We start from the raw sequence: 26,463 nt of genomic DNA, 5'->3' as shown, positions 1-26,463 counted from the left end.
CCCCAAGAAACTGTGTAGTGACTCAAAGGAATGGGGTAAGAGGAATAGACAAGCAATACATCTGAATTCTACTTTCAAGGAGCATGGTTATATATAACTTTGTGGTGACAAACATGTTTCCAGACATTTCCAGATTTATTCTCAATAAATTTACGCTGCTGTGCCTGCTCACCTGAACTGTAGTTATCTGCTGGCATGGCTTTAGGAGAACGTTTGCTTAACATTTTTGAAATGTACCGTGTTTCCCCCAAAATAAGACCTAGCCAGACCATCGGACAATCAGCTCTAATGCGTCTTTTAGAGCAAAAATTAATATAAGACCCAGTCTTATTTTACTATAAGATCAGGTCTTTATAATATAATATGATATGATATATGATATGATAAACATAATATGATATAATACCAGGTCTTATATTAATTTTTGCTCCAAAAGACACATTAGAGCTGTTTGTTCGGCTAGGTCTTATTTTCAGAGAAATAGGATAGGTAAAGTCTGAGATGTGGCTAGTAGAAATCCATTCTTAATATATTTGCCACAAACTAGGTAAAAATCAAACTTTTCACCAGTTATTTTCAAGGATTTGTATGGAAAAAGAACTTAAAAAAAAAAAGTAACCTTAACTATGTTAAGAACTTTTACCCAGTGTTAGCACTATTGTATTTTAGCCTGGTTCTTCAGTTCCAGTGGCCATGAACTTCTCGGCATCACTCCAAATTTCTCTTTATGAGGACTTATTGATACAAGAAATATGATTACACATTGTGACTTGTGGTGCAGAATACAAACTAAACTGCTTGTTTTCACTACGATTACAAAAAAGGACACAATCAATTATGAACACCTTTGGGACCCTAAGTATAATTAATAACATCTTATGCTATAAGGTTGAAAACAAGTTTACCTTAATCCAAAATCTCCTAGATCTTCAAAAATACTGTAATTGCTCAAAAAATACTTCTGAAATTAAAAAAAAAAAAAAAGGAAATGGGAATTAAGTGTACTGGACTGGGGTGGAACGTCGTGTTACAAAGGGCCAATATCTTTTTTATGGCATAATTATTCCATCTAGTATCCCAAGAAAGCGTATTATCTTTAATAAAACATCTCTAATACCAATATTCTTCGAAAACTTAGTCTTTCAGTAAAGAGAGCCGGGGATTTTAATTTGCGAACTGCTTAAATGCCAAAATGAAATGCCGGTTTCATAAGAGGAACCGATCACAACCAACGGGAAAGTACCATACCTACCGCAGTAAACCTAAGATAACCTAAAGCCACGAGAAAGCTATGTTGGGAGAATCTCGCGAGAAGTACCGCATTAACCATTTTTCGCGATAGTTTGGTGCCCAGCCCTTTTCCTCTCTCGCAGGATCACGGTTAATCTCGCGATCTTTGGGAAGTTCCGTTGAGGAAGATGGCGGCGGCCGCGAGCACCCTTCTCTTCTTGCCGCCAGGGACTTCAGACTGAACCTTCCCGGGAAGAGTGGGGACTGCTGGTGCCCCGCGTCCCGGGAGCCCGAACCAACTTGATTCCGCCGGTATTGGTGGGGAAGGGCTTATCCTCTTGTGTAGGACTCAGGCCTTCCCCGTCAGGATGAAGGCTCAGGGGGAAACCGAGGGTGAGTGACTGAAGGGGAAAGCAGGGGGCGGGACACAGCTGGGGAAGCCAATCTGTGAGAGGAGCTGGGGGTCCGATGCCTTCGCCGGGGCCACTCTCCCGACGGCGCCGAGTCCCGAAGGCGGGATTTGTGTGAGTTTCAGATTCTGACTGTGCCTTCCCTGGTGATCCAAAGCTCCGACTTTGGGGTGATGGGGGCTCCCAACTTCTGTGAAGGTTTCCTGTTGAGATAGGGGCAATCATTTGGGCCTCAGGACATTTTTATCCTAAAGTTATGGGAGACCAGGCGAGTGAATCTAATACCTGCTTACACCTCTGTTCCAGAAGAGACATCTGAATAAATGACATAATAATAAGAGCTATTCGTTCAAGTACTGGAGGATGTTTTGGCATGAATGAAATGATTAGGTCCTTATGATATTAAAAGCCAACAGTTCCCTAGAATGTCAGTGTTCAGATCTTGTGCTATTGTATATTTTTTTAAAAAGGCGTTGAACTTCATTCTTTCAATGGCTGGGCTAACTCAGAACTGCTGGAAAACAACTTTTCTATGGAATCTTACTTAATTTTCTAAAGTTCTACACTCCAGTTTAAATGCTTCTTTAGCATTTTGGACATAGTTGTAGTAATACAGTTCACTGTATTTTTCACTTGTCTTCTCCACTTTACTCTGAGCTTCGTATTATAGAATAGGGACTTTGCCTTACTCATCATTCATTGTATAGTCGCTGGCACATAAGTAGTTGCTCAAAAAAAAGTTTGATTTGAGCATTCATATAAAGATATGTATCAGGCTTCTCAAGAAAAGAATGGGGAATGTGTTTTGAAGGAGAGGAAGAAGGTTTACTCTTTGGGTGCAGAGGAATGACAGTGTAAAATGGAAACTCAATGAGGCAGGAATCTTGTCTAGTTTGCTCACTGCTGTATCCCCAGCACGTAAAATAGTGCTTGAGTGAATGAGTCTTGAAAGTGGGAATAGCCAGAAATGTGTCCAGAACTGTAAACTGGCTGCAACAGCTCAAAAACCAGTTTTTTGGATGAGGAAATTGGAGGAAGGAGTTTGAATTTTGATTTAGAAGGTGTCACTGCCTCAACTCTGATTTCTGATATTCTGTTGGTCTTTCAATGACACCTTTTCTGTAACATCCCTGCAACTAACTTTTTCTCCTTTGAATTTCAATTAATAATGTGCGTCTGTTTTTAAGAGCATATCCCATTTTGCTTTGTTTGAGGTTATTTCCACATAAACTTATCCAGACCCCTTCACACATGTCATTTCAGGGATATTGTGTGTTTTTGCATTGCCAGTGGTCTCTACCATGTTTCCCTGAAAATAAGACCTAACCGGAAAATAAGCCCTAGCATGATTTTTCAGGATGACATCCCCTGAACATAAGCCCTAATGCGTCTTTTGGAGCAAAAATTAATACAAGACCCAGTCTAATTTTCAGGGAAACACGGTATTACAGGTCCTTGCTCATTCTAAGCAGTAGAAGAATTAGAGGAGGGTTTAAAGGCATAGGAGTTTCGTTCACACAGTTCAGGAGCCAGTTTTTTCTACTTTTCTCTTACCTCTGCTGGAAACTCATCCTTTAGACATTTACCTCTTCCCTGTCCATATAGATTTAGTTTGAATTCAAATAGGAGAAATCTGAATGACAAAGCATGTTTTCTTGATAATACTTAGAAATTGATCTCTTAAAATTATGTAAAAAATTAAGAAAGTCTGTATTTTCACATTGAAAATCAATTAACCATAGTAAGGCCATGTTCAAATATATACTCTATATGTATCACGCAAGGGATTTCATGCATATCATGAAATGATTTTGCCACTAAATTGTAGTCTTGATCCTGAAACATGATTAGAGATGAGGTTTTTTGTTGTTGTTTGTTTGTGTGTTTTTTTGGTTCCCATTCAAAGTTTGAATAGAAAGCAGTTCCAGTCTATGGTATTTATTAGATTAGACTCATAATTTGTGTGTCTTCTTGTCATTAAAAATAAATTCTTTGTATGTTTCCAAGTAAATGATACTGAAAAATATTTTAACTAAGTTCTTACCAGGATCATGTATGGGGATTTCATTTGCAAGAAAAACTGGAAGTTCTTGAAAGAGTTTCTAACGATGTCTTCTGATTCATATTGTAGAATCGGAAAAGCTGAGTAAGATGAGTTCTCTCTTGGAACGGCTCCATGCAAAATTTAACCAAAATAGACCTTGGAGTGAAACCTTTAAGCTTGTGCGTCAAGTCATGGTGAGTGAGGATTGTGGTGTGTGCTTAGATAATTATTTAATAAGCTCAGCTTCCTGTGTAGACTTTTCCAAACTAGTTGTTATAGTGTGTCTTTAATTTTATTTATCATAAAGTTGATAGCCACCCCTACCCAGGTGTTTTAAGAGTCTACTTAAGGAGATATATTTATAAAATTGTGTTAATCATGAGTTATAGTGCACTGGTGTACTGTAGGCAAAGGTGCTAAGAAATACACCAATAAGAGACACACATGATAGACTGGTATAGAGACATTTATTGTTCACTTCTTGTCAAGCTCCTTGTTACTAATGTAATAGTATTTACATTGCGTCTATGCTGGGAGTAGAGTTTGCAGTTCATTCTGAATTAGTTTCACCTTTTCACTCTGTCAGCCTTTTTCCACAGTACTGCTCCTTCCTGAGTCATTCAACAGTATGGTGAGCTCTTAGTTAAGTGGACGACGGGGTTGAGCATGGCTGGATGTTAAACGTTCATCCATATGATTCCACTGGTGGTCAAGTGATACAGGAAAACTTGACTTCTACTTACCTGGGCAATGGTTATATGGGTGTGTTTACTTTGTGATAATCATGGATCTCTTCATTTAAGATTAATACGCTTTTCTGTATATATGCTCTACTTCAATGGAAGTACCCCCTCCTCCTCACCAAATCTTACTTTGGGTTCAGAGTAAGTTCAGTTTAGTAGGTTTATTAGTGTTTAAATGATCATATCAGTATAGCACTAGCAAAATAACTGAATTTGCTGTCAAAATACCTGTATTTTAGGCTTGACGTCAGTGCTTACTACTTATGTTCCCTTGGACAAATTATTTACTATCTCTGAGTTTCAGTTTTCTTATCTGGAAAGTAAAGGCACACAATACCAGTTTGCTTTTCCACATACATTAAGTCCTTACTTAACGTTGATAGGTTCTTAGAAACTGCAACTTTAAGCGAAACGATGTATAACGAAATCAATATTACCATAAGCTAATTGATATACACAAAAGTTAAGTTCCTATGGTATATTTCTGGGCACAAAAACATCACCAAATTTCTAAATAAAGACCCAAAACACTTCTAATATTAAACATTGAAATAAATGTGAGCATACATACATTTAAGAAATATTAATAAAAGCAAGTAAGATAATTATGTTCCATCCTGCCTATTCCCAGTTCAGGGTCTTGGGTGGCCAGAGCCTATCCTGGAAGCTCAGGGCAAAATGTGGGAACCCACCCTGGACAGAATGCCATTCTATCGCAGGGTGTACTCACACACACACTCATACTCATATTTACTCATACTGGGACAATTTAGACATGGCAATTAACCTAACATGCATATCTTTGGGACATGGGAGAAAACTGGAGTGCCCAGAGAAAACCTACATAGACATGAGGAGAATATACAAACTCCACACAGACAATGGCTCTGGCCAGGAATCGATTTTTGTTTTCTCATCAACATGTTTTCTCATGAAGCGAAGTTATTCGAGGACCTACTGCAATTCTGTTGTAAGGATCAAATCAGATAATGGATATCAAAGTGTCATGTTGCTAAAAGATTTCTGTAACTGTAAATTCTACAAATGTATACTCGTATGTATCTTCTGGCTTAGGATTGTGTACATAAAAGGAATTAAAATCTTAAATAGAAGAATGGCAATTTTTCCAGTCTGGGAATTTAGAGGTTGTCATTTTTATAGCACAAGGCAGCCATATTCTAGTTTGAAATATGTTCTATAAATGATATTGTCAGAGAGAAATCATGAGGTGAAGGAATTTCAGGTGGCTACTTAGACCCTTTCTTGAGGTACCAGTGTCTGTCTTTGGTCACCATAACATCCATTGTCTCTCACTTTTGGAGATTCAAAAACCGAATTTTATTGGTATATGAAGACTTTGAAGAGTTTTCAACAACTGATATACTAACAAAATCTCAGTAGATTAACATGTAAATCATAATGCCAATTTTATCGATTTACAACACAGGGTTTATCTTTCCAATTAACAAAATACTGGTATCCATTGTCCAGAGCACCCCCTTGTCTATTCAAGGTAGAAAGGAAGCCAGATTATTGATTAATCAGATGTTTGTTTTGTGAGGGTGGAATTAGAGCAAAGAGAGATGGATTTAGGGCATGGGACAGCCTGAAAAACTATCCTGTGTCATAAAACTGTTCACATTTCTGGGGACTAAAATGTTGTGCAGAGAAAAAAGTTCTTCCCTGGATAGGGTTAGAAAAACTATGCCCAAGCTTTTACTCTTTGGGAGTCTCTTTTCTGGGCTACATATTCTGTTTCTTAGAGTCAATCTAATCTGACTGCAGTCTGGTTGTATTTCTTAGATTCCATGCAAATCACGTGGTTAGATTTGGGAATTGCCAATGGGTGGTTAGATTTGGGAATTGCCAATGGCTCTTGTGAGCCACCCCATTTAACTGAGTAAATCTTAGGATGTAGTTACCTCCACAGGAGACTGATCTCACTTATTACAGGTTGATTCTTCCTTAGTTTTCCCTGAAGGCGATATTATTTTAGATCTGTGAATAACTTTCTCTGTCTTCATGTATATGGATATAGATGTATTCATGTACTATATGAACTTTTCCTCCTTTAGCTGGATGGACAGGGTAACAGTTAAGAGTCTATAGACTATCTTGAGTATATAGAGAATGTACAAGTAGAGAATGTAGACTATAGCATGTAGTCTGTAGACTATTCTGAAATAATATTGGATTATGTATATCTTTATTTGAAACACTGTTGGTTTGGTTAATTTTTCCCTCAAATGTTTTCCCACTTAATACAGGAGAAGAGGGTTGTGATGAGTTCTGGAGGCCACCAACATTTGGTCAGCTGTTTGGAAACATTGCAGAAAGCTCTCAAAGGTTTGTAAACATCTTTGAAATATGCTGATTTCTTAAAACACCCAGTTTAAGACGGACTATTTTATACTTACACTAGAAATATAAATTGAGATAAGTCAACTTCCTGTGCTAGCTGTTGCTCTTGCTTTCATTATGGAATTGAGCTCTGACTGAACTTTTGAAACATTTGTTTTTGATCCTATTTTAGAGACAGGTAGAGATGCAAAAGATAATTGATGAAAGGTAACTATAAGATAGCAGGGGAAGAAAAAGCAGAGAACCATATGATTTCACTGACATGTGGTATATAAACCAAAAACAACAAAAGAACAAGACAAATGAGAAACAAGAACTCATAGACACAGACAATAGTTTAGTGGTTACCAGAGGGTAAGGGGGGGTGGGGGGGGTGGGAGATGAGGGTAAGGGGGATCAAATATATGGTGATGGAAGGAGAACTGACTCCGGGTGGTGAACACACAATGGGATTTATAAATGAAGTAATACAGAATTGTACACCTGAAATCTATGTAATTTTACTAACAATTGTCACCCCAATAAATTAAATTAAAAAAAAAAAAAAGCAGGGGAAAGTTCTTTTTCCCCCCTTTATATGTTTTCTTTAATTCTCAATAAGAAGATGGACATTTTAATACTAATGGGTTTTTACTATGTTTATGGATAATGTTTTCAGGAAAGCAAGCATAAAATTTAAATCACGAGCTTCATTATTCATGCTTATAATTACCTCTTCTATTTTTGGGGGAAAATGAAAGTAAAAACAGATTTTACTCTGATCCACCACAAATGAACCTGATTCAGCTGAATATATGTAAATACGTATATTTGTGGTAAAATATACATAACATAAAATTTACCATTTTAACAATTTGTTTTTTTCATTTTAACAATTTTTAAATGTACAGTTCAGTGGTATTCAGTACCTTCACGTTGTGCTACCATCATCACCATCCATCTCCAGAATTCTTTCATCTTCCCAGAGTGAAACTGTACCCATTATACAATAACTTCTCCTTTTCCCCCTCTCCCCAACTCCTGGCAACAACCATTCTACTTTCTGTCTCTAAGAATTTGACTACTCTAGGTGTCTCATATAAATGGAATCATAGTATTTGACCTTTTGTGACTGGCTTATTTCACTTAGCATAATGTCTTCAAGGTTCATCCATTTTGTAGCATGTATCAGAATTTCCTTTTTAAGAAAGCGGAATAATATTTTATTGTATGTACATACCACATTTTGTTTATTCATCCATTGATGGACATTTGGGTTGTTTCCATCTTTTGGCTATTGCCAGTAATACCACTATGAACATTGAGTGTTTGTTTTTATGTCGGTTTTGATGTTAATCATTCTTATTCAAGCATTAGTAGATAACTGTCTTAAGTGAAAGATAACTATCCCAAATGAGTAATGAAAAAGGGGGAGGAGATAGGTCCAATAATTTTTTCAAATAGATCTTTTTTTTGACTCTTATTACTGCCTAGGCCACAGCTACGCCTTACCAATGAACTTTGCCAAAATTATAGGCATTCAAACTATTGAATGTATTTCTAGCTTTGAGAGGATGGATATACTCCTCAGGATGTTTCTATCTTTGAAGAATACAATTTATTTGGAGCATCCTTTGTGATTTCCTTTTTTCACTCTTTCATAGTAACATCTTTACCAGCAATGACTGACCGTTTGGAGTCTATAGCAAGACAGAATGGGTAAGTAGTCTATTTGTATGCAGAAATGTTTAACTTAGTATTGACTTTGGGTGGCTTTATTTATGTGTCTTCTATTAATTTTTGTTTTGATTTGTTCCTGCTAGACTGGGCTCTCACCTCAGTGCCAGTGGCACTGAATGTTACATCACGTCAGATATGTTCTATGTGGAAGTGCAGTTAGATCCTGCAGGACAGCTTTGTGATGTAAAAGTGGCTCACCATGGGGAGAATCCTGTGGTATGTGTTGTCCATATTTCACTGGAATCTGTGGGGTTTACTTAAGGATATTACTTTTAACATGAATGTTGGGTTTGAAATCGCTCGGGTTTAGGTTTTTCATGAGCCACTGTAGAGGTGATGTGATGGGCTACAACATCAATAGCTATAGAATGGAATTTAGAATATCATGGGTCCATCTCCAACATCATCCAAGGGCTTTGATAAGTGGAAACACCAGAGGAACCCTTTCCATTCAGTAAATGTGAGCCGCAATTGAACAATAGGTGCTGGGGATACAGAGATAAATAACTTAAAAGTTTCTTTCCTCAAAGAACTTATAACTACGTAAGAAGGCCAGATAATCTTGTAGATAGCTGCTGTCTCTTAAAAATCCTGTAAAAGAGATGAATATAAAATGTGTGTAACCGACAGTTGGATATGGATTCCAAGGATGGCATTAAGGAGAGATCTTTATATTTTAAACAAACTACTGAAAGTTGATTCCTTTATACATGATTTCGTATATTTTGATTTTTAATTTCCTGCCCCAACCCCATGGTTTACCAAGTAGGAAGAAAATACTTTTTGATATCTGAATATAAGGACCTTCTATAGTTTCAGTATTTTTATTATAAAGCACATGCTGTCAATACAAGAGAAACATTCTTGATGTCTTCTAAGGTCTTAAAGTAGTTTAAAGTTTTAACATAATTTCTTTAATTTCAGAGCTGTCCAGAGCTTGTACAGCAGCTAAGGTAAGCATATGATATTTATATTCCTGATATTGTCTGACAGTGCTGTTCTTTAAAGCTAGGTTTTGAGGCCAGTCAGAAGTTACTCTCCTGAGGAACAAATTTATTTTCTTGGGTCAAGATTTTTCACAGTCTGTACTTGTTCACTTTCAGAATTGACTTAGCTTGATTTCTTACCCTACTCAGTCTAGCTCAGGGTTTCTTAACCTTGGCAGTATTGACAATTTGGATTGGAAAATTCTTTGCTCTAGGGGGCTGCCCTAAGCATTGTAGGATGTTTAACAGCAGCTCTGGTCTCTCCCCATTAGTTGCTAGTAGTATCTCCTGACTTGTGACAATCAAAACTATCTCCAGATATCTCAAATGTCCCCTGCAGGGCAAAATCACTCCTGGTTGAGAACTACTGATGTACCTTTTGGAATTCTATGTGCAACAAAAATAAATAGAACCTAATTATTGAATCAGAGAAAGCTTCAGAAAATTGTCTATACCATGAAAAAGGACTTTTTTCACTTTAATTTTGAGAAAACTAGTTTTATATTTAAGGTATATGTGTGATAAACTCCCATCATAGTAAAGCGCAAAGTTTGAAGGATCTCTTTTGGCAGTCGATGGCTTTTTCTACTGGCTTATCTTTTTTCTTTGAGTGAGTAGAAATTTCCCTGCTTAAATTTAAAACCAGAATTAACTTTCTGGGAATTTGAGAAAGTCATTACATCAATTTTATGTTTTAAATATAATGATGTTCTCAGATACCACATGGAGATGTCTTAGAAAGGGTGGTAATATTGAGGAACTAAGTTTTACACTTAGCTTTCTCAATGATCAGTTTAATGTGCTTATAGCCAAATGCACCCAATTTGAACGAGCTTTAAAAAAATTGCAAAGCAACATAAAAAATGTTTCATGAGTTCATTGAATCACTAAGTCCAGCAAAGGTATATTACCACATTTGTCCAGAAGGATGGACATTGGCTTAGTCCATCAAATCAATATTTCTGGTTCTAATCTGGAGTAGAGACTGTACCAATTTATGAGCTAGTGGTGTTCTAAAGATAATTTGTGAGCCTGTTTGGAAGTAGGAACCTCAGAAGGAATGTTAGCCTTTATAATTGATATTTTTAGTCTCTTTGTATAAATAGTAATTTTAAGGTAGGGAGTATGTTTTGCTGCTGCTCTTCTTTCTTTTTACTATCTTCATGGCACTTCCAGCAGTAAATGTTCAATAAATGCCTGATCGAGTATCTGACATTGTCAGGGCAATTTAGCTTTCAAGAGACTTTTTTTTTTTTTATGTTTGAAAAGAGAGAGAGAGAGAATTGTTGTGTTGGATTCCTAAGCCTGGCCACAAAAAGCCCATTTGACTAAGAATACAAGCCTGAATATTGGGTTCTAGGAATCCAGGGGTCATGGTAGTATTAGTTTCTTTTTCCTGGGGTAGATTTAGTCATAGGAACATTTAGGAATATATGGTTTGCCTCCACAGGACCCATCCCTTTTTCTAGGTCTCGCATCTCTCCCAGTGTTCATTTTCCCTCTCCACTCTTATGTTGCCATATACACACAAGTGTTCCATCTTCTCAATTTATTTGCTTCCATTTCCTTTCCAATCAAGTTTTTCTTCCCCTCAACGATATCTGGTCATCTTGGTTGCATGTAAAGAGAAAGAAATGATTTATTTAAACCAAGTCTCATTACTTAGGAGTGAATCACTATATCAATTATCAGGTCTTTTTGACTTTTACACTGCTTTTTAGCACCTTCTCCAGAAAAATAGGTAGAGAAAGGAAAACACTTCTTTTTTTTTTTTGCTACTTTTGATTGAGTCTAGAAAACTTGAACTGGGGGAAAAAGAGTAAAGCAAATTATTAAAATTAGTTTTTTACAGCCGTTATTTTTGGTACTTTGCTGTTAAGCTTGAGTAGTAATTATATGTTTTATTGTCTTTCTCCCCTCTTCTCTGAACTCCTTATAGGGAAAAAAATTTTGATGAATTTTCTAAGCACCTTAAGGGTCTCGTTAATCTTTATAACCTTCCAGGGGATAAGTAAGTATTTTTATTTTTTGCTTTTGTTGGGAAAATCAGTATAAATCTGGAAACCATTTTGTGCTCAGAAATTTTCCACGTCTTCTGCCCTATCTCATTTGTGATTCTACTCATATTGACAATATATAGCTCAGCTTCCAACTGTCTTTTAAAGGTATTTTAAGCAAACAACATCTGCATTAATGGATTATAATGCAAAGATTATAAGAGACTATAATCTTTGAGATATCTTCAACATAGTGATTTCTCGGCTGAAAGAAGTCAGTTGTGGAACTGTCTTGTCATTTTTATTCTCATGCTACTTGGGATTCTGTTAACATGCTTGGCTCTTTTAAATAGAGATAAAAATTAGCTTTGATAAATCACTGGATTTTTTAAACATTTTAAAGGTTTTTTTTTTTTTTTAATGAATATTTTAGTTGCCTCCAATATAGACTTGCCCTCTTGTATTTCTATATCAATGTGTGTGTGTGTGCATGTGCATTTTAACTATTTAACTCTTGTTCTCTTCATCTACTCTAGCAAACTGAAGACTAAAATGTACTTGGCTCTCCAATCCTTAGAACAGGATCTATCTAAAATGGCAGTTATGTATTGGTAAGACTGACTAAAGTGTCAATTCTATATGACCCTTCTAGGTACCTTGTTCTCAAAGTTTTTCATATAGGGGGTTACCAGGGTCCTATTTTTATATATCTATGTTATAGATATGTATTGTTATCTATATTTTACCTATATCATACATCTTGTCCATCTCCTTTCACTTCCCAAATGATGATTGCATTCCATTTTTTTTCCTCCTCTTTTGCCACTCTCCCTCCCCTCTTACCCTCTGTTGTTTGTATCTGTGAGTTTTTGTATGCATTCCATTTTCTGAATGTCAGTATTCATAAGTTGTTGGTTGGTATTCCATAGGTTTTATCTGAAGACTTGTCAAACCTCGCCTCCCATCTAATAAATAATAGTCTAGCTGTAATTTTTGTTCACCATATTACATACACTACAGTATATTCAGAAATATTCTTTTCACTTTGAAGGTGAAATACAATTGTTATATGCCCAATTACAGGACAGAATCATTAGGATAGTTATTATAAGTCTTTTGAGAGTTGCACTAATACTTTCAGGGCTTAAATACAAGCAAACATATATCATGTGTCTTACAGGAAAGCAACCAATGCTGGTCCCTTGGATAAGATTCTTCATGGAAGTGTTGGCTATCTCACTCCAAGAAGTGGGGGTATGTGATCCTATTTTGCTTAGTTAGAAAAATATCTCATTTTAGTTGAGGGATCATTACTTAAAATTTCACCTTGGGTTTAGGAGCAGAGGGAGAAAATTACCAGTCATTTCTGTATTTTTAATGATTTCTAAGGTGTTAACACCTGTCCTTCCTAAGTTTTTTTTTTAATTGTGAAGTAAATTGTTGCCATTGGAATCAATACTTATGCTTCTGTCATATTCATAAGCTGCTTTGGAGCAAGAGTTTTCATATCTGTAAAACTGCTCTTGTATATAGATTTACAGGAATGGGAATGTTTTTCTTTATTTGTAATTTACCTGATAAAGATGTAGTGATAAATTTTTATTTTTCATAGGTCATTTAATGAACTTGAAGTACTATGCCTCTCCTTCTGACCTGCTGGACGATAAGACTACATCTCCCATCATTTTGCATGAGAATAATGGTAAGACTAACTGTAAAGCAACTGAAGGTTTAGCTCAGTGTTTAAAAAATGTTTTTTAAAATTTGAATGCCTGCGCCTGCCTATACTTTCTGGTTTGCTACTCTCTAATAAGTTCACCATCCCTACCAAAGTTTGTACCTGATAGTGTATCAGGGGCAAATACACACACACACACACACACACACACACACACACAAATATGTATATGTACACACACGTACATAATATAAAAGCTTAATAAGTGCTTTTGAATAAGTAAATGAGTGAATGAAAAGATATAAACCATCTGACTTGAAATAATCCCCTTTAGTCATTACTTTAAAGGTGAAGAAATTATCTGACTTACTAAAGAATTACAATAGTGGATGTTATTTTCTATTTGTACTTTAATACCCTAAAATAAAATGAGAAATGGCCTAATACCTCATTTGGTCCCCTTGTAACTTCAGTCTTTGACTATCCTATAATCATACTTCTATTTAAATGTATTCCGAAGTTGGAGAAAATAAGTAAATATCAATAATAAGCCTTTAAAATTTTTTTTCCCTTCGACTGTGTTGTTTCTTTATTTTATCTACTGACAGAGAGGTATATTGGTTGGTTAGAAAGGTAACTTTTAGCAATTCTAAGTTACCTAGGTATTACAATATCTGACAAACAAAATAGGACTAACAAATTATTCAGAAGTTAGCCTTTTTTTTTTTTTTTTTTTTTTAATGTTAAGATCCTTTTAATTTGTGTTACTTTGGAGAATACCCTTTTTCTTTGCTTTTCTCAGTTCCTCGATCTTTGGGCATGAACGCATCAGTGACAATTGAAGGAACAGCTATTATGTATAAACTCCCAATTGCACCATTAATTATGGGGTCACATCCGGTTGACAACAAATGGTAAGTTAAATATAATTCTAGGGTAATGAAGTCCATTTTTTCAACTTAAAGCCCAGTATGAAACAAGTATTACTTTCATTTGGCTTTCCCTCACTTGACTTTCTAGAGATTGGCTTTTTGTTTCATCTATTTAATTTTTTTTCAATGTCTATTTTAATGTTCCTTTCTGAAGTCTGCTCATAGAACACATTCTCTATCCTGAGAGAAAAAGAAGAGAACTGTGACAGTTCCTCTGGTTTAATGATTGCTCCATTTTTTTCTTATGGGACTTACATTGATTTGGAATTATGTTGGAGTAATAACTAGAGAATATGCCTCAGGATAGGAGTTTGATTAAACACTTTAGGGTTAACAAAAAAGATGTTTCAGAATTGGGGGAAGGAGTACAGAGTGAGTTTTGATAGGCCTTGTCAGTTATGTGTTTATATGATACAGACATGTCTAAGAATGGGTGTTTAGATTTTTCATTTTCATATCAGGTCAAAATCTAACGTTCCCCCTTTTGTTTGAAGGACTCCTTCCTTCTCCTCAATCACCAGTGCCAACAGTGTTGATCTTCCTGCCTGTTTCTTCTTGAAATTTCCCCAGCCAATCCCAGTATCTAGAGCATTTGTTCAGAAACTTCAGAACTGCACAGGTGAGTTTTAAGTATTAGAAGCTAATACTTGTTATAAATGTGAATAACAAAGTTCAAATTCAGAATATCTTAGATATCCTTAGGTCTTGCAGGTCTCAAAAAGATACTGATGGATTTTCTTCCTATAGTTTCCAGAGGAGGAGGAGGAGGAGTGGGGTAGGCTGGTACTTTCATTTAAATAATTTTAGTTGGAGAACTTGGGAATTTTAAAACAGAAAGACTGCTCTCCATTACCCCTAGGTGGTATTCGCACTTGAAAAATTAAAAAAAAGAAAAGATACTGATGGGTATAGATGTCATATTGCTTTGTACTAAGTACTTCTTGTATAAATGGACAAATGAAATAGAAGTCATGAAGGGAAAACTGAGCTATCAATGTTCTGATCTTACTGTGATCATTATATTGATCCTTGTTTTTCCAGGAATTCCATTGTTTGAAACTCAACCAACTTATGTACCCCTCTATGAACTGATCACTCAGTTTGAGCTGTCAAAGGACCCTGACCCCATACCTTTGAATCACAACATGCGATTTTATGCTGTAAGTAATACCCTATGGACTGTTGTAGGTTATGTTTGGACCCAAGATCAGAATATTTGCTTATGGGATTACTAAAGTCAGATAACATTCTTTTGAACTGCGGGATCATATCCTAATTTACTCAGGCCAGAAATTTCAGAAATCTCTAAAACATACTGAAGAAAGACAGCATGAGCTTCTGAATCAGGAAACAACATACACTGCATTGTTGAAATTTCACATGAAAGTCTCTTGATGGTTCTCTGAACTTTTATAAGCTTATTAAGTAGGTGTTAAGCATTTTTACTGTTTAATTTTTGCAAGTGCCATGTGTTTATAATCTGGAAAGTTCCTTCAAGTACATACAGGGAAGAAAGTGCTGGAATGAATATATTAAGGAAGGTTCCAAAATCTCATCTTCACTTAAATTTGAATGTTTGATGATAGTCTAAAGTAGTAGTTCCCAAACTGTGGGTGCATTATAATTATATAGGATGTTTTACTACAAATACAGATTTTGCACTTACTATTCAGGAACCTCTTTTACACAGGTTTCTGGGGTAATTTTTATGTTAACTAGGGTAGGAAACCACTAGCAGAACATTTGCCAAAAATATGGTCTTTTCAACCAAGTGAATAATTGGCATTTATAACATTAGGGGACTGGAGAATTCACAGTGGAGTTTTATTATTCACCAAGAAATTGCTGCTGAGTTTTGAGGAGTAGGTTTTTTCCAGGCTAGTTTGTGGTTGGAGTACAATGGTTAAATAGCATTCGTTTCCTTGTTTCTTTGTGCCCAGGCTCTTCCAGGTCAGCAGCACTGTTATTTCCTCAACAAGGATGCCCCTCTCCCAGATGGAAGGAGTCTGCAAGGAACCCTTGTGAGCAAAGTCACCTTTCAGCACCCTGGCCGCGTTCCTCTCATCCTAAATCTCATCAGACACCAAGTGGCGTATAACACCCTAATTGGAAGCTGTGTCAAAAGAACTATTCTGAAAGAAGGTACCTGCCTTTCCTTTTGATATACTTACTGCTAAATGGAAACAGATTACTCTAGCGGTTCTCTAATTTGGTGGCCCTTCATGTCACCTATGGAGCTTTTAATAATACAGATATTTGGTTTCCACACCCAAATGAACTGAATTAGCACTTCAGTGGGAGGAGTTGGGAATCTAGTTTAAGCTCCACAAATAATATGATGGAACCAATCTATAAATTGGCATTTGGAAACCACTGTTATTCTGGTTTTGCAATAGACTTACACTTTTTCTGTATGCAGTGATAATAGTTGGTACCTAAGAGCCTGAACCTTGCAGCACAATATAAAGTAGAAGTTGGGATGCTGTAGGAAGAGAGGACTTCTTGATATCTAAATTTTAGGTTGTTAGGACAGTGCTTCTCAGCTTTTAGTCCTGATTATATTTCCTCTTCCCATTCTTGGGAAAACCTAATCATATCGTTTAAAAGGAGTTGAGATTTGTGCCCTTTTTTCTCCCAGGATTCTAGAATGCTAATGTTTCTCAAATACAGTTTGCTATTAGAAGCCTTAATGTGAATTTTGGCTGCACTAGTTAACCATAGTTAACTTTTTACCTTAGTTGTAAAGCACTTCAGTGATAGAAATATATTAGTGCAAATGGTAGGTAAGAAGAAACAGGGAAGGTGAATCAGGAGGTATCTTTTATGGGGCTAAGAATTGCTCTGGAAAGAGAAATTGTAAGAGAGTAATGACACAGAGCATATGCAAGTGTACTTATGGCCCTTCTATTTCATGTTTTTGAATCCTAGGAGAATTCTCCAAATAGCTTCAGGGCATCTAAAATTGAGTTTTTGTAAGGTAGTTATGAAGTCAGTCCTACAGAGATGCTTTTTGCCAAGAAAATTTGTGATCCTTGTCTCTGGGCTGCCAGAATATTTGGCTTAGGAACCTATGATGACAGATCTATGTGTATTTGGCATAAAAGTATCATTGTATATTGTAGCCCGTACATCCCTGCTTACCAGATCATGGGCAGCACAGCTAACAGCTGCAAACACTGATAGAAAGCAGGGTTTATGGCAGTGGTTCTGGATGTCTGCTTATCACACAGAATGAGAAATTCCTCTTGGCCACAGTTATATTCAGAATTAATTTTCAAGGCAGGGTGTTTATGTGTGTCAAGGTCTTTAACAATTTAGGGATTAAATGCCTTCATTTTAGAAAATTGAAGTTTAGTTACTTCTTTGTTTTAGAGTATAACAAACTGGCAAATTCCTTCTATGACCTGTGGATGACATACGTAGTAGGTTTTGTGCATAAAAAAAACGTGTGGGATTTAGTTTCCAAAGGAGAAAAAGAATTTCCTTCTTTATACTTAGGGATTATTATTTACTTGTCTCAAGTCTTATATTTGGTTGATTATTTCATGATGTTTTCTTGGCCTTTCAGATTCTCCTGGGCTCCTCCAATTTGAAGTGTGTCCCCTCTCAGAGTCCCGTTTCAGTGTATCTTTTCAGCATCCTGTGAATGACTCCCTGGTGTGTGGTGAGTTGTATAGGTGACTAGCACCTCTCTCAGGGCAGCAGTTTGGTACCTTTATCTCTTTTTGAAAAGTCAGAAGCTGAATCTATCTCAAATACGTCCTATATATTTTGTCTTTCAGTGGTAATGGATGTGCAGGACTCAACACATGTGAGCTGTAAACTCTACAAGGGGATATCAGATGCACTCATCTGCACAGATGACTTCATTGCCAAAGTTGTTCAAAGGTAGCACTGGCCCTTTTCCATCAGAGTCCTAGTAAGAAATGTATAAGGAATGTTGTTTTCAGTATTAGAGTGAATTGGAAATTTAGGAGGAAAGCATTCAGTTACTGCTTTAAATTCACCTTTCTCTGCTTTTGGATTCAAAAGCAATACGAGCTTTGGTGTTTTCAAATATCATTATGTGAGTAATAGGAAGTAAGGTAGGTAACTTCTGGCCCGGCATTAGGATTCTTTTTAGAAGGGCGAGAGCTGAAATGAGATGTAGATCTTTTTTCATTTATCCCCTACTGTCACTTTTTAACATATGTAATATGTCAGTGGCAGTATAGGGGAAGATACGTAAGGCAGTCAGCTTCCCAGGTACCTTAATATGTAATTTTGAGATTTTTTCTTAAACAGGTACTAGTGGCCTGTTTTGTAAATAAATTTTTTTGGAACACAGCCATGTCTGTTCATTTACATACTGTCTATGGCAGCTTTTGAGGTAAGATGGCAGAGTAGTTGGACAGAAACCACATGATTTTCAAAAATCTAAACTATTACTAACTGGCTGTTTAGGATTAATGAGATGTTCTAGAGCAAAATGTTTTCAAACATATGTTTATAAATATAAATTTATCTGTAAGATTAGAAGTTTTGCTGTAAAATAAACAAGATTTCATACCAGCAGTAGCACTTTTCACAGTATAGTTTTGGGGTGATCTAAGCCATTAAGGTTTAGAACTTGATGAATCAAGAGATTTTTGTAGTGGTTCATTAATTAAGAGAAATCATATATCCCATTAATCACATGTGAAGCTCCAAACGGAGTGCATTGTCTTAGAGTTTTCTTTTAATTCATTATAATATCTAATTATTTGGATTCTTGTTTATAGTTTTTGGTGGTGCTTCAAAAGAGGTTGATGATTGCTTACCGGTCTAGATTCTTTTTAGAATGAATTTACCCAAAGCTCTGGCATTTCATAGAACTGCTTCTGCCTTTGGGTTATTTGCCTTACCTGAAAACTGCTTAATGCAAACCTCTGATGGCATATCTAAATCTCAGGCAAAATTAAAGCCTGTTTTCCCTAATGAAAATTGGTTTTATTCAGTAGCTAGTGCAATGTTAACTTTGTTTTTCCATCTCATTTTACAGATGTATGTCCATCCCTGTGACGATGAGGGCTATTCGGAGGAAGGCTGAAACCATTCAGGCCGACACCCCAGCACTGTCCCTCATTGCAGAGACAGTTGAAGACATGGTGAAAAAGAACCTGCCCCCGGCTAGCAGCCCAGGGTATGGCATGACCACAGGCAACAACCCAATGAGTGGTACCACTACACCAACCAACACCTTTCCGGGGGGTCCCATTACCACCTTGTTTAATATGAGCATGAGCATCAAAGATCGGCATGAGTCGGTGGGCCATGGGGAGGACTTCAGCAAGGTGTCTCAGAACCCAATTCTTACCAGTTTGTTGCAAATCACAGGGAACGGGGGGTCTACCATTGGCTCGAGTCCGACCCCTCCTCATCACACGCCGCCACCTGTCTCTTCGATGGCCGGCAACACCAAGAACCACCCGATGCTCATGAACCTTCTTAAAGATAATCCTGCCCAGGATTTCTCAGCCCTTTATGGATGCAGCCCTTTAGAAAGGCAGAACTCCTCTTCCGGCTCACCCCGGATGGAAATGTGCTCGGGAAGCAACAAGACAAAGAAGAAGAAGTCATCTAGATTACTACCTGACAAACCCAAGCACCAGACTGAAGATGACTTTCAGAGGGAGCTCTTTTCAATGGATGTTGACTCACAGAACCCGATCTTTGATGTCAACATGACAGCTGACACGCTGGATACGCCACACATCACTCCAGCTCCAAGCCAGTGTAGCACTCCCCCAACAACTTACCCACAACCAGTACCTCACCCCCAACCCAGTATTCAAAGGATGGTCCGACTATCCAGTTCAGACAGCATTGGCCCAGATGTAACTGATATCCTTTCAGACATTGCAGAAGAAGCCTCTAAGCTTCCCAGCACTAATGACGATTGCCCACCCATTGGCACCCCTGTTCGAGATTCTTCAAGCTCTGGGCATTCTCAGAGTGCCCTCTTTGACCCTGATGTCTTTCAAACCAATAATAATGAAAATCCATACACTGATCCCGCTGACCTTATTGCAGATGCTGCTGGAAGCCCCAGTAGTGAGTCTCCTACCAATCATTTTTTTCCTGATGGAGTAGATTTCAATCCTGATTTGTTGAATAGCCAGAGCCAAAGTGGTTTTGGAGAAGAATATTTTGATGAAAGCAGCCAAAGTGGAGATAATGATGATTTCAAAGGATTTGCATCTCAGGCACTAAATACTTTGGGGGTGCCAATGCTTGGAGGTGATAATGGGGAGACTAAGTTTAAAGGCAATAGCCAAGCTGACACGGTTGATTTCAGTATTATCGCAGTGGCTGGTAAGGCTTTGGGTTCTGTAGATCTTATGGAGCATCACAGTGGTAGCCAGAGTCCTTTATTGACCACTGGGGACTTAGGGAAAGACAAGACTCAGAAGAGAGTAAAGGAAGGCAATGGCACCAGTAATAGCAGTCTGTCCGGGCCAGGGTTAGATAGCAAACCAGGGAAGCGCAGTCGGACCGCGTCTAATGATGGCAAGAGCAAAGATAAGCCTCCAAAGCGGAAGAAGGCAGACACTGAGGGAAAGTCTCCATCTCACAGTTCTTCTAACCGACCTTTCACCCCACCTACCAGTACAGGTGGATCCAAATCTCCAGGCAGTTCAGGAAGATCTCAGACTCCCCCAGGTGTTGCCACACCACCCATTCCCAAAATCACTATTCAGATTCCTAAGGGAACCGTGATGGTGGGCAAGCCCTCTTCTCACAGTCAGTACACCAGCAGTGGTTCTGTGTCTTCCTCAGGCAGTAAAAGCCACCATAGCCATTCTTCTTCTTCTTCCTTGTCTTCTGCTTCCAACTCAGGCAAGATGAAAAGCAGTAAATCAGAAGGTTCATCAAGTTCCAAGTTAAGTAGCAGTATATATTCTAACCAGGGGTCTTCTGGATCTAGCCAGTCCAAAAATTCATCCCAGTCTGGGGGGAAGCCAGGCTCCTCTCCCATTACCAAGCATGGACTGAGCAGTGGCTCCAGCAGCACCAAGATGAAACCTCAAGGGAAGCCATCATCACTTATGAATCCTTCTTTAAGTAAACCAAACATATCCCCTTCTCATTCAAGGCCACCTGGAGGCTCTGATAAGCTTGCGTCTCCTATGAAGCCTGTTCCTGGGACGCCCCCATCCTCTAAAGCCAAGTCCCCTATCAGTTCAGGTTCTGGTGGTTCTCATATGTCTGGAACTAGTTCAAGTACTGGCATGAAGTCATCTTCAGGGTTAGGATCCTCAGGCTCATTGTCTCAGAAAACTCCCCCATCATCTAATTCTTGTACAGCATCTTCCTCATCCTTTTCCTCAAGTGGCTCTTCCATGTCATCCTCTCAGAACCAGCATGGGAGTTCCAAAGGGAAATCTCCCAGCAGAAATAAGAAGCCGTCCTTAACAGCTGTCATAGATAAATTGAAGCATGGGGTTGTCACCAGTGGCCCTGGGGGTGAAGACCCAATGGACGGCCAGATGGGGATGAGCACAAATTCTTCTAGCCATTCTATGTCCTCCAAACATAATATGTCAGGAGGAGAGTTCCAGGGCAAGCGTGAGAAAAGTGATAAAGACAAATCAAAGGTTTCCACCTCGGGGGGCTCAGTGGATTCGTCTAAGAAGACTTCAGAGTCAAAAAATGTGGGAAGTACGGGTGTGGCAAAAATTATCATCAGCAAGCATGATGGGGGATCCCCCAGCATTAAAGCCAAAGTGACTTTGCAGAAGCCTGGGGAAAGTAGTGGAGAAGGGCTTAGGCCTCAGATGGCCTCTTCCAAAAACTATGGCTCTCCACTCATCAGTGGTTCCACTCCAAAGCATGAGCGTGGCTCTCCCAGCCATAGCAAGTCACCAGCATATACCCCCCAGAATCTGGACAGTGAAAGTGAGTCAGGCTCCTCCATAGCAGAGAAATCTTATCAGAACAGTCCCAGCTCAGATGATGGCATCCGACCACTTCCAGAATACAGCACAGAGAAGCATAAGAAGCACAAAAAGGAAAAGAAGAAAGTAAAAGATAAAGATCGGGACCGGGACAAAGACCGAGACAAGAAAAAATCTCATAGCATCAAGCCGGAGAGTTGGTCTAAATCACCTATCTCTTCAGACCAATCCTTGTCTATGACAAGTAACACAATCTTATCTACAGACAGGCCCTCGAGGCTCAGCCCTGACTTTATGATTGGGGAGGAAGATGATGATCTTATGGATGTAGCCCTGATTGGCAATTAGGAACCTTACATTTTAAGACAAAAAACATGGCCGGAGAAAAACTAATCAGTTTATAGGCAGACCACCACAGGGGTGAGATGGACAGGTCTGATTTTATGTTTAAGAATGTTAAATGGCATGTCTTTGATACTGAGCTGGGTCAATTTAGAAAGGCATAGCCAGACCCTACAAAAGAAACCATAGGGTTTGATTCTAGTTACCAAGAATCGCTTGTTCCTTTGCCAGGAAAAAAAAAAGGTTAAAATATTTGCTTATGAAAGCGGGAGGGGGCGGGAGGGGCATCGGGAGAGGGAAGGGTGGGAAACAGTTTTGTGGGAAATATTCATATATATTTTTTCTCCCTTTTTCCATTTTTAGGCCATGTTTTAAACTCATTTTAGTGCATGTATTTGAAGGGCTGGGCAGAAAGTGAAAAAGCAATACATTCCTTGATGCATTTGCATGAAGGTTGTTCACCTTTGGGTAGTTGTCCATGTGAGGCAGGGGCAAATGAAGGACTTTGGTCATTTTGGACACTTAAGTAATGTTCAGTGTCTGTTTCTGAGGAGTGTTTGGGGGAGGGAAGATAATTTTAGCTATTTATTTGTAATATTTTAACCCTTTATCTGGTTTTATGCAGTATTTCTTTCTAATTCTATGAGGTTCAGGGTTCAAAATGATGGGAGGTAGAAGAGCAAGGCTTATTTGGTTGTAGGGAGCTTGCAGCTTGAGCTGGTACTGTAGCATCAAGCCCAAGCAGATTAGTCAGAGCCCACCTTTAGAGTTAAGGTGAAAAACCCAAATGGTATTTCTGTTTTAGGAGGTTTTTCACAGGGTTCAGGCATCATAGGAATATTAGGAGTTACCTCCCTGTGGAGGTATTGATTTGTAGTCTCTTTTTCCTCTTAAAAAAAAAAAAAGTGAAAAAAAAAAAAAGCTGGGCTGGCTTTTTGGGATGGAAACATGTTTTCAGATGCAGTAAGGTTTAATGTAGGACAGCCTCCCTGACCCAGTGGCATGAAAACCATTACAGAATTAATAGTTCTCCTATCTCCACAATGTGCCAAAAGTCCACACCCCAGCATTTTGTTTATAGGATAACTGATGCCATTCCTGACAGCTGGACTCCTTTCTCTTCACAAGGAAGAGTCCAGTCTTTAATCACTCATGCTCCCTTAAATAAAACAATAAAAAAATTTGCAGCCATAGTTCACTTAAAACAATTTCAAGCTCACTTGAAGTAATGGGGGCCTGGAATGCTAGGTGGGCATGAAGATAAACCCTTGCTACTATGTAGCAACACAATTGGACCTTTTTGGAGTAATAGGTCTGAGTCTGGATTCTGGGGGACATCAATAAGAAGCCCTTCTCATAAATATAAAAATCCAGGAGACCATTTGAGTGCAACACAAGTTCTCAGTATTTGGAGGGTCCTCTCAAAATTCTGCGGCCTTACTTTGAATTTGACACCTGCACTGTGCCATTCCTGATTATTCCATTCAGGATCTGTATCAGTAGGACGGGGCACGGTCCCGAGCACAACTCTTCTGGATTAAAACAAAAAGAAAAGCCAGGTGATTCATTTGTGTATGTGTGTAATACATGGAGTGACTTCATCAGATACTGAAGAAGAAGATTTCTATATTCAGCTTTTTCTGCAGGTTGAAGTTAGCATAGAGTTGGAAAATCAGCTTTGGCTTTCTTTCCTGTCTCTGATTTCCTCCAGTGTTCTCCCTTTTCTGGTCATCAGCTCTCAACAACTCTGCCACTTTTGTGTCCTAAGGTAATAAGAAGTAGGAAACGAAACATTGCAAAGTGGAGCAAGAAAAGTTATCGGTTACCGTATCAGAGTCAAATGTCTTGGGTGACACTAAGGAGGACATGGGCAAGGTGATACCAGAATGCTTTATCTTGTGATGCTGATACAGTAGCAGCCTCTCAGACATACAACCAGGTTGGATTTCTCACAAGTTTCTCACCTAGTTTTCAATCCTATCCCATTGGTTTCTGCAGAAATAAAACAAAGTTACGTGGTTTTTAAGTTTGTTCTGGGTGGGGAAAATCTTATGGGGAATGTACTGCATAGTATCAGGGGCTCAGCTCCCCCAAGCAGAGCCAACAAATACCAAAATGAGTAAACTGGGAAGCTTTTTCTCTCTTTCTGTCTTCATCCCAGATCAAAGGATCCCGAGTTAGGATCTGGATGAAGGATAAGCCCCTGAATTGTCGATGGGCACACCCCACACACTGACCCAGCATCTGAACTTGCTTAACAGGGAGCCGGGGCTAAACTGCTTCACCCTGCCTGAGAACCAGGGAGCACTGCATTTCTCCACAGGGTGGAGGAGAAGAGGCAGAATAAACCAAGCCTGGGACACCTCCCTCCTGTCTAGGTGTACTCATTCTCCTGTTTCAAAAGACGGCAAGGACATGAAGTCAACTTCTACCTGTCTTCTGCTGCTAGTGTCTTATGTAGTCTTTGTTTGACCTGATTCTTTTGTCTTTTGGCTTCATGTTAGGGGTTCTTGGTCAAAACCTGCTCTGATGTACATGAAGATTTCAGGTTCAAAATCAGTGTATTTTAAAACATTTTGGGGGTGGGGGGGAAATGAAGTCGGAAATCATTGCCAAAATCAGGCTTGAAGTTGGTGACTCTTGGAAAGATTTTCCTTAAGGCCTAGGTCTAAACATTTAGTGCAGCAATATCATGAATTCTCAGAAAACAAAAACCACCTTTTCAGAAGCCAGTGAGTCATACAGTATCCAGTCAAGTTACTTAAAGTAGATGCCAGTATAGGAAACATTATTTACAATCCCTGGGCAATCTTTTTGTTTTTTCCCCTTTGTCAATCCTCCTACCTCCTTATTTCCAAGCTTGAGTTTTTTGAGGGGTAGGAAGTACTTAACATCTCAGATGCTAGGTTGGGAAACATACTCAGCTGTAAAAGCTGGGCTTTACATTTTGAGTTTTAAAAATGTACATCAGGAGCAGCTGGGGAGGGTCTTTTCTAAAATCTTTCAAATTTGATTTTCTGTGCGTATGGCCGTTCTGTAAATACTTTGGGGTTTTTCATTTTTTTGAAAGTAGACAAAAATCTGGGATTTTTTCCCGAAACATTACAAAAGAACCTGTTTATTTACATGCAAATAAATTTCTTTGATAAAAAGTAATCTGCCTGTGTGTAATAAATTTTTAGCCTTTGAACAATTTTCATTTATTAACCTTTTAAAAAGTCTGGTCAATCAAAAAAAGTCTTCCTTGAGTATTACTTGAAATAGGTTAACTGGAGAAGATAATTGAAATAGGGAAACAGAAGTGAACATTTTCATTTATCTGCTTGAGCTAGTTTTACTGTCTTTTGTAGGCCTTAGTCACCAAATTGATCAGTACTTGCTGAGAGAATACCGCTCTTAGATGAGAGGTAACTAAAAGGCTGTTTTTATATGGCTGAAGTGAAGCCATGTATAAAAGTAAATGTATTTGGGAGAGAAAGAGAATATAATCGCTAGACCTGGGTTTGTGGGCCTGAGAATGAATTTCTGAACCTTAGGTTCCTTGCTTAGGAAGCCCTTTCTAGGATAACGAAAAAGTTAAAAAACAACAACAAAATGCTTGAAGAGTTGGGTAATAAGCCAGTAAGCTTTCCAGTTAAATTCAAAACAAGCCAGCCACTAAAACTGCGAATTAACAGCTGGCGACGGCAACTGGACCTGTAGCTGAGCTGCGCCCTCTGCAACTGGGACTGAAGGGACGGCAATGTGACTTGGAAAAAAGGCCTGGAAGTACACACTGTTCCCCAATAAAGTCCTGTTCCCCTTCCCCAACCAAAATCTTAAAAAAAAAAAAAAAACTGCGAATTAAGAGGTATAAAGACAAACTAATATCTGTTTTGGAATACAATTAGTAGCAGTGTCCGGCCAGGACTGCTGGATTTATGATAGTTTCTAATTTATCTTTGGAACATGATTCTATGGTTTGTCGCCGTTTTACGGGTACACTTGCTCCTTAATTCATGGAAATTCGATCATAAACTTTGAGGCCTTGAGGACTGGAGTTGCTAAAGTATGATAATATGATGACGCAAGCTAGCTTCTATAACAGCCAAGAGTCAGATGAATG

The 26,463-nt window shown here is 38.2% G+C and overlaps 1 protein-coding gene across 2 annotated transcripts; it reads left to right on the top strand.

Moving 5' to 3' along the window:
* Positions 1–1,395: 1,395 nt before the first annotated feature.
* Positions 1,396–25,514, top strand: MED1 (mediator complex subunit 1). Of its 2 annotated transcripts, none has more exons than XM_033089944.1 (17): positions 1,396–1,623; positions 3,772–3,878; positions 6,695–6,773; positions 8,432–8,486; positions 8,591–8,723; positions 9,432–9,460; positions 11,433–11,504; positions 12,027–12,101; positions 12,671–12,744; positions 13,103–13,192; positions 13,971–14,082; positions 14,595–14,719; positions 15,142–15,260; positions 16,041–16,242; positions 17,669–17,764; positions 17,883–17,988; positions 19,121–25,514. In XM_033089944.1, the coding sequence occupies exons 1-17, from the start codon at positions 1,599–1,601 to the stop codon at positions 22,362–22,364; spliced, it is 4,743 nt and encodes a 1,580-aa protein (XP_032945835.1). In that variant the 5' UTR covers positions 1,396–1,598; the 3' UTR covers positions 22,365–25,514. The 2 variants fall into 2 exon arrangements, with proteins under 2 accessions (XP_032945835.1, XP_032945836.1); XM_033089945.1 differs by having other exon boundaries at positions 1,410–1,542; positions 19,121–22,622.
* The last annotated feature ends 949 nt before the right edge of the window (positions 25,515–26,463 follow it).

The sequence above is a fragment of the Rhinolophus ferrumequinum genome, chromosome 21, assembly GCF_004115265.2.
Source record: "Rhinolophus ferrumequinum isolate MPI-CBG mRhiFer1 chromosome 21, mRhiFer1_v1.p, whole genome shotgun sequence".
Lineage (NCBI taxonomy): Eukaryota > Metazoa > Chordata > Mammalia > Chiroptera > Rhinolophidae > Rhinolophus > Rhinolophus ferrumequinum.
Note: the sequence above shows the minus strand (reverse complement) of the source record. Positions and strands in the feature narration are given on the sequence as shown.